General features: G+C 50.3%; 3 protein-coding genes across 3 annotated transcripts; all 3 read right to left on the bottom strand.

The window, feature by feature from the left end:
* Positions 1 to 1,467: 1,467 nt before the first annotated feature.
* Positions 1,468 to 2,131, bottom strand: P152DRAFT_457056 (DUF1711-domain-containing protein). Its single transcript, XM_033679153.1, has one exon. It carries the CDS (start codon positions 2,007 to 2,009, stop codon positions 1,485 to 1,487), a length of 525 nt encoding a protein of 174 aa, XP_033535310.1. The 5' UTR covers positions 2,010 to 2,131; the 3' UTR covers positions 1,468 to 1,484.
* Positions 1,720 to 2,454, bottom strand: P152DRAFT_288564 (uncharacterized protein). The gene is made up of 2 exons (XM_033674993.1): positions 1,996 to 2,454; positions 1,720 to 1,884 (listed from the first exon to the last, which is right to left on the bottom strand). Exon 1 carries the CDS (start codon positions 2,412 to 2,414, stop codon positions 2,016 to 2,018), a length of 399 nt encoding a protein of 132 aa, XP_033535311.1. The 5' UTR covers positions 2,415 to 2,454; the 3' UTR covers positions 1,720 to 1,884; positions 1,996 to 2,015.
* On the bottom strand, positions 2,239 to 3,001 carry P152DRAFT_288559 (uncharacterized protein). Its single transcript, XM_033674992.1, has one exon. It carries the CDS (start codon positions 2,948 to 2,950, stop codon positions 2,468 to 2,470), a length of 483 nt encoding a protein of 160 aa, XP_033535312.1. The 5' UTR covers positions 2,951 to 3,001; the 3' UTR covers positions 2,239 to 2,467.
* Between the last annotated feature and the right edge of the window lie 5,611 nt (positions 3,002 to 8,612).

An 8,612-nucleotide genomic window follows, 5' to 3' on the forward strand; every position in this document is an offset into this window, starting at 1 on the left:
TGGGATTTGGGTTGGGTGGTATTGAGCGGGGGGCGTGGGAGGGGGTGCCGGAGACGACGGCAGCGTAGGTGGAGTCGCGGCGGTTGGAGGGGGCGTTGCGGGAGGGGGGGTTAGACATGGTGTGTGGTGTGGTGGTGGTTTGGTTGGTCGTTGGATATATGTGGTGGTGGAGATTCGGAAGTTAGGTTTATATGCGGAGGGTGAGCGTCCTGGCAGAGTACAGAGCGGAGTCAGACGCTTGATGCCGTCACCGACGAAGGAACGCTATCGGCCGTGAACGATCGGGTGCGATTAACTGATGACGGTGGTTCGTGAAGGCAGTCGGGCGGTAGATTAACGACTCTCCGACACCGAGTGCGGTGCGTTGGAACGGAGGAGATCGGTCGGATGCATGCTCTCTATAGCTGGATGGACAGAACACCGGACGGTTGGGGGATTGGTAAGGAATATGGTGGGTGATGTGTTGGTGAAGCTCGGTGATAGTGGTGGATGAGTGAGGATGGAGGTGACGGTGGAAGTGCTAGCAGTCAGTCGTAGCTTTCCATGGCCCACCACTCCACTACCACGACCTCCACCATGCAACCCACGCTCTTTATTGAACTGGACCACGCAGAGGCGGGGAGCATGAGTTGCCACTGAACGACGATATTGTACCACTTTTGGGATTCATCGATTCAGTATTCACTTATTATTTGATTTCGAAATCACACACACCTCACATCCTCCCGGCATTTCGATGATTTCCGTGATCAGAATTACTTCTATTCAGTACCCTATATATTTTACACCGCCTTTAGAAAACTCCCGATGATGACTCCGAGTCGTGATGTGATTACACCCGAATGAATGCACCGGCCCTTTCGTCCGATTCCCGGCGATAAAGCCCGAACAGTGTAGGGAAACCCATCCCAAAGTGAACCGCACCTCTTCACCGCTTCGCGCCCTTTGCGCCAGTCTAGCCTAGATCATAGAACCGTGTGAACGCCGTGAACAGAGTAGTTCCTGATGCACCCCAGTTCGCCTGAACAGAGGATGCCGGGCGATGCTGATATGCAGTAGGAAACAAGATAACCGTGAAACTCCAGTGTCACCCATCCATGCTGTGATAAGGTATGCACAGGGATAAGACCATGGTGTCACCGTAGTATCGCTAATGTTATGAGGAAGAGGGTTATAGAACCCCGTATGCGATGGATTGTAAGAAGGGACCGGTTGAGAGCCGATGGGAATGATGGACCGGAAATGTTGGAGATGTGTCGCTTGTAAGTGACGTATTCATCTCGACTATTGTCCGGATGCGTATTGTGCAAATCTGCCTATTGTTAGATACGGACTCGTATGTGATGGTAGCCCAGCTTGATGCAGCACGACGGATGGAGATGTGGAAACGTCGAAGGAGGTGCTCGTAGAGGGTGACGAAGACGATATAGATATCTCCGCGAGAGTCAATCACGTACCTTGAAGAACAACCATTCCAAACTTCCTCACGCCGCAGCCACTGGAGCAGGTGAACTCGTAAACCCCCCAACCATTCCCGGCGTCTCCGCATTCGACCCACTCGTCCCATTCTCACTCTGCACTACGCTCGCCATCTGCGCCTCCCCCTCCCCCTTCACCTCACTACTCGCATCGCTCTGCACCTCCCCGTTCGCATCCAAGTTCACCGCCTTCTTCGGCGCGCGCCACGTCGGCGCCTCCCACACGACGCCGGTGAAGCTCTTGACGGAGAAGCCTTTCCGCTCCCATTTGCGGCACGGCTTTCCGGTGCGGTCGAGGGCGCGGAGGCCGGCGTTGATGGCGCCTTGGTTGGCTTTGGGGCCGAGTTTGGGGCCGTGGGTTGTGGGAGTGGGGCCTTTGTAGATTTCGCCGTTGATGAGTTCGCCGCTGGAATGAGGGGTTAGTAATTGATGGATGAGTGGTGAAGGGTTAGGGAGGTGAGGTTGGAGGAGATGGGGAAGGACACCGATGTCTGCTGCTTTCGAGGGTGTCTCGTACGGTAATACCGCCATGAATACTTACATGCGTGGCTTCTTCTTCGGCCCTGGCCTACCTCGAGGCTTCGGCGCTCCATCCAGCGCAGCACTACTCCTCTTCGAACCGGGCTTCGGTCCCGGCATCCCCTTGCTCCGAGCCGCCTGCGCCGCGTCGTCCTCGCCGTTCGCAGCATTCGCATCGCCGTTCGTCGGAGCTGGCGTGCCGTTCGACTCGGATGAACCAGCTGCTTTGGCCTCCTCCTCGACGCTGCTGGGCGTCACTTCTTTAGTGGACAGGTCGGCGGACGGCGACGACTTAGAGGTCGCCTCGGAGGACTTGTCGGATGGAAATCGATCGAGGAGCGAGGGGGGAAGGTGGAGGGTGATGAGCTTGGACTTGGACTTGCCCGAGGCGAGTTTGGTCGCGGTGGAGGGCGGCATGGCGGCGGGTTGGTCGATGATAAGTTGATTCTAGGATGGCGGACGATGAGGATTTACGGTGGTGAGGGTCGCGGACGGTGGTCGACGAGGGTTGGTCGGATGGGTGTCGTATCGTGAGGCGTGCGGCTCCAAACGGAGCGACGGGGTGTGGGCGTGGAATTTGTAGCGGGGAGTAGGCGATGGGTGCAGGATACGTGGGAAAGTGGTGAAGTGGTGATGGGAGGATGGGAAAGTGGTGCAGTGAGTTTTGCAGACGATGGATGGGATGGATTCTGGTGGAAGTGATGAATGGATGATGGAAGGAGAGTGGAAATGGGATGGGTGGGCGTGTGCTGACAGTTGGGGGATGTTGGGGACATTTTCATGGCGCGGATTTCCTTGCACGGCATTTTCAGTGGTTCAGTGGTTCTTTTGGTTGCGGTCGGGCGAGATTGAAGCGTCTGGAGCAGTTTCGGTGTGTGCAGATTTCTGGGTGGTGTTGCTGAGAGGCCCTGACTTAGGAGTGACAGAGTGGGAATAATACCGTAGTGGATCATACCACTCCTTCCATACAATGCTGGCCATACAAATGCAGCCAAATGCCTGTACGCTAGACTGCAAGCATCTAATTCCCCTCTCCCTGCATACACACTATTCCTATTGCGTACATGATATTCACGTGATTTCTCTTCTACAGCTTCATTTCTATTCCATACAATGTGATAGATGATAGATCATGGTGTAAAGTATTCTTCTGGAGAGTTTATTCTTCTCTTGCTATTATCCTCTCTTTACCACATCCTCTTCTCGTCGTACAGCTCAATAGCTTGTCTAACCGTGTTACAACTTTCAAGTCCATCATTGGATCAATCCCCCTAGCCGTAGTGCCCCGGACTCTCTCGTACCGTAGTCGATAATACCAATTTAATACCTTTTTAATCCCACTTGTGTTTGATCCATGAATCCATCCGATCATCCATCCAACGGGATTCATCATCCTCGGCCCCTTTTCTCTTTCCTTCGCTACCGATAGCTTCGTATCTTTGAAAGAATCCTAAAAGCAATCCACCTTCCGCCCTCGGTTCATCATAATTGCCGTGCTTTGTCTGCATTCGCAATCCCACATTCCACCAGGCACGTATTGAGAAGTAGCGAATCCCAGAATCGCATGTAAAGAACTACTGAACTACGGCTCGTTGACGATACATGGTGAATTATTATTGAATGACTTCGCATGGCCATCGCGATCGCCATTTGCTCATCTTTCCCGTTGATCTTTCCGTGTCCTCTTCGCCATCCGCCATCCTCCGTACATGTACATACAATCCGTAGAGTGGGGAGCTCCAAGATGATCTGGTGATGAAACCGATTTGATGGTTTGGCGTCCGCCTTCGCCGCCATGCAATCTTCAGTGCAACCACTGCCTTTGCCAATCCCCAACCACCTCACCACATGCATCCAAAATTTCAATTCCCCATAGTGTGATCATTCCGCGGCTCAGTCACCGTTTTAACCGCCAACCGACCAGCGGCCGACCACGATCATCTATCTACCGAAACGATAAATCGCAGCGCAAGTGATGATCCCTAGCATTCGCCGCTAGAATCCCTTGCGTTTCACCACTTTCACGTCGATTGCTGGTCATTCATTATTCCTTCGCTTGATAAGGGATCCTGGACGCGATCCTCTATCCGAAAACGCGCTGAAACTAGAAATGCGACAAGCCATTTACGGATGGACGCGTGAGATCGATCGCCAGCTGACACCCCACAGACAGGAACTGCCGGAATACAGCTGAACTCGGTCATTACCTGCCATCAGCAGCGTCCCAAAAAAGTCGGCTAGAATTAAGACTTGTCACCGATTGATTCATCATCAGCCGACCACGGAATGGTCCAGCAAACAGACGGAATCTCACGTCGCTTGCTGCTTACCAAATTGATGATCACAACATCAATGAGCTTGGGTGACTCAAGAGACTCCAAGCCACTCTCAAACACCTTTCAGCCATCGATGATTCCGCCGTTTGCTTCTCCGTTTGCCGCCCTTCACGAGTCAGCATCATGGACAATCCATCATGAAGAAGAGCTTAGTCGGACTCATCGCCGTGTATTTAACTATCGGCTCCTTTTTCTCCCTCATTTCAAATGAATGTTTCGTTTATAGTCAGTCTTTTTATGCCCTTCTATATCATAGTCAAGTCTATCAAAGTCTTTGTATATATCCGTATTGTGTGCATTGCCTTTCATCGTCCATGCTGGAGTATATCCAAGTACTCGTAGCTCGTTTACCGTTTCTGCAATTTCGAATTTTCCCCAACTAGAACTCACGGCTAGAATTCCCCCCGCTATGGAGAGCTCCTAGACATCCCGAACTGGAGGAATCCCGACTCTGGAATTCGAGCAAATGGCGGGCGACTTCGCCAGGACTCCTGCTCCGCAAACTTTCAGATGTTGGCTCCGAAATACCCATGAATACCTTCAGCGGCAACTTGGCATCAGTAGCTGCCAGAATGCCGTCTATGGCCCAGCTCACCAGCCACAGTATGGTCCAGAACGCCATCCCCTCCTATATTTGGTCTTAATTCATCAATGGAACATCACACGTGGGAAATTTCTGGGTGCTATGCTTTCAGGAACTCGCAGACATGAGCTGCAGAGTGAAGTTCCAGTTGCTTGCTTTAGTATTACTCGTTCACCCCGATCAACCGCAGAAGTGGATTAGGAAGTGTTGCTACCTACGGGCACGGACATGGATATTCCTTTCGTCCCGGGCCTGATGGAAGCAATTCAAGCATCGACGCCCCCTACCATATCCAATTCACGACCCACTCTCTAAATTCAAGAAGAATCAGCCGTATATATCCTCCCCTGAATCGTTCTTCAGAATCATGGCGGTCATCCATGGATCTGCGTCGGGTCAATTCAGCTTGCTATTGATAGAGCTCGGTGACGATGCCTTGGCTTCTAAAGTATGGATAGAACTATCAATGACAATACAAGCACCAATGGTGGTGCGGCCAGCAGTACGATCCGAAATCAAGGCCTTCCCTTGTAAAGAATCTCTCCGCTCCTTGGTGAGAGAGACAGAGCATGGGATTGGAGTACACTGTTGTACGAAGCACCAACTGGTTTGAATGGATTCGGACCAATCCCAGATTCCTTCCAACCGGATCAAACGAGTACTAAGCCCATTGAATCTCTATTCGGCGAGGTCCCCGGCTCTCCAAATTTCGGCCCGATCCAAAGCGAGTAATTCTAGCAATTATCATTTCCACTGCGCAATTTCCTATGCCCTTCTTTAGAACACAACAGGAATACGCGGTCCCTTGAATAGTATCATTCTTCACAAAGGAGCCCAATCAACGATGGGACAAAGGCGGTATGCCGCCGGCATGAGTCTGCATCTATTATGCACTACTTCCTGATCCATTATCGCTCTCGTCGTGCTTACGGCATATAACTCTTTCTCTCAACAATATCATACAGAACTTCGGGGGGTGGCTGCGAGGTGAAAATCCCCAACATCGTTCATCATTCATTCCCTGTACTGCTGACGACCAAAGTTTATACTCAAAAGCCTGCAGTATTGGCCTACTACACGCCTTCGACATGTGCGAAATCAACGTTTCTACTCAGGCATCGGGTATACCGATGTCACTGGACAGAATCGACCACAAGAATCCCAGAATCTGGCCGTTGGGCCACATGATCCTCGGTCAACAATCAGCAGAATAGCGGAGAGCTACTGATCCGCCGAGTTCCGCGCTGACGGATTCATCACTATATGGAAAATCAACCCCAAGGAGAACCTGTCGTAGGCACGTGTTACACGTGACCCACAGAGCGGCACCATCTTCTTCCTCGACCGTAGCTATTAATACTTAGTTTAGCATGATTAGATCAATCAGACACACCATCTCGGACGAGACGTGCTTGCATTAGTTGCACAGAACCCGCCGACGTCGAACTAAAGACTGTCGTTGTCAAAGAAAAGAAAACGCATCTCCTTCTGTCTTTAACAGCAACACTCCGAACAGCAACACTTCGGAACAGCCGTTATCAAGTCCCCTCTCTACGCTCTCCATCCATGAATATAACATTCGCTTCGACATATTTATCCGTCTTCTTACTCAAGTCTTTATACATTCTTTCATTCTTCAATCTCTCGCAGTCATTATTTTAAACTGCACCAGCCTTGCCTAGAATTAGCAACCTCCATTTCCGTGCCGAAACTATAGTATTCTCGTATTGTGTGGGGGTGCGTGTGCTTTCAAAATGTAACAAGAAGGGTCAAATTCGGGATCCTGTTGAGTGTAGAGTAGGAGATATCATCCAGGTCCTTCAGCACGATCTCAAACGGGTATCTTCTCGTCAACGACTATATAACAATGCCATGCGGTGAGAAATGCTCGTGAAGCAGCAACTTGACCCATTGCGATGCCAAAAGGACGACGCCATTCAAGCTGAAGCTGAGCTTCCCGAGTGGTAACTACAAGAGAGGGTTCTTCAGGAAGCACTATCGAACTATCAGAAAGAGGGGGAAAACACATCAGATTCCGTCTAGAAAATGGCGGTTGTCGTGACATGAATCGAATCCAAAGCGGCACCCAGCACTCAGTACAGAGTGAAGTATTCATGCCATTAAGAAAACAACATGGAATTCGACATGATGACAGCAACTCTGGTGTTCAAATCTTGAACGCCCAGCTCGAAGAAGCGGAAAAACGCAACCACGAGTTCGTTACAGAACACCGGATCAAGCTCCCGGATCCGCATTATTTCGGGATATCGCGTGGTTAGATCTCCGGATCCAAAATTCCTGTCCTTACAATGGACAAATCCAACTTCATCCACACTCTCCCAGATCAAATAATGCCTTCTACAGGATCTTGTGATTTCTGTACCACTGGACCATGTTCAAAGGTTGCCACAATATCCGAAAAATTCTGCAGGCCCGATACCAGGGTGTGGAAATCCAGACCTTCGACTCTAGTGCTTTTGTTCAGTATGCAAGAGAGAATTTCAATACTGCATGTCATCGTCCTATATTTTACTAGTTCCTAGTCGTCTGCTTTACCGTAAGTCTTGCTTTCTCGCTATCCCGCGCCACAGAAACCCAATTCAGAGTCCCTGGCTGGCCAGCGCAGGGCCAAACTGACGTGTTATTTCTGGTCGTTCTTAAAAGGGTTGTCCCGAGCGAGCGGGTTGGGATTCTCTTTGGATAACGTACGGCATGTTCTGCTACCTGCAATCCTTTACAAAGGGCACCCATCTCAACTCGGGCTGTCAACCAAGTGGTCGATGAATATATCACCTGCCATGTTCCTAGCACTACCTACCACACAAGGCGATAGACTCCAGATTTATTCAACTTGGATCGTTGGTTTTCACTCCCAGTTCTATAGGATAGTAAGGGCTCTCTCAAACGTACGTCTCTTGTTGTCTCAGTCATATCTTCACCACCTACTTAACTTCTATTTCCTTCAATCATTTTGGAATTTCAGACAAGGCTGACTATCATCACCATACTGGTGGAAAAGTTCAGAAGAAGGCCTAGACAAGGAACGGCGTTTTCTCGGGTAGTACTATTGCTGTTGCTCTGGATCCGACACAGATAATAATGGCACACAGACAACCATCACACTTAGACCTTTCATGGATTCAAACCCGCAGTACAGCGGCACGTACATTTCAATCCAAATGTTCTAGCCAGAGTCCAGCACCCAAAAGTTGACGACACGGCTGATGTCGGCTCCTCCGCGGAAGCACCAGAAACCGCCTCCCAAGGAGGATTACATGTTCCCTGAACCACTAACCCCCCTGTCCGTCTTTGTGTGCTTCAGTCCTCTTTCTCATCGCAATCGTCCTCAATCGATCCCATTCTCTCTTACTTTATCAAATACTTCATTAGTGCCGTCGCCATTTCCTCGTCGGGTTTCGAAATCATGTTTCAGGGCAACGGGTGTCACCACACCTTCGGTGAAGACATCCATCGTTGCCATCTTTTGCAGTGGATTACTCGAATGCGTTGTGAAACTCGAGTTTGGTGTAGGCGTACACTGTAGCGAAATCGATCACCACGCAGGAGACAGCAGATTTAAGAGCGTCGTGTCCCACCTTGGATCCCCTATAATCATGTTTGTTTGGTAGTGAATTTGAGTCGGAAGACTCAGTCCTAGGCCGACAACTTTCAAGACATCACAAATCAGATCTAAAG

This window comes from Eremomyces bilateralis (assembly GCF_010015585.1).
Source record: "Eremomyces bilateralis CBS 781.70 unplaced genomic scaffold P152scaffold_6, whole genome shotgun sequence".
Lineage (NCBI taxonomy): Eukaryota > Fungi > Ascomycota > Dothideomycetes > Eremomycetales > Eremomycetaceae > Eremomyces > Eremomyces bilateralis.

Bases quoted from the DNA above. Each gene is read 5' to 3' on its own strand.
- P152DRAFT_457056 (XM_033679153.1), bottom strand. From the start codon at position 2,009: ATGGCGGTATTACCGTACGAGACACCCTCGAAAGCAGCAGACATCGGT.
- P152DRAFT_288564 (XM_033674993.1), bottom strand. From the start codon at position 2,414: ATGCCGCCCTCCACCGCGACCAAACTCGCCTCGGGCAAGTCCAAGTCC.
- P152DRAFT_288559 (XM_033674992.1), bottom strand. From the start codon at position 2,950: ATGATCCACTACGGTATTATTCCCACTCTGTCACTCCTAAGTCAGGGC.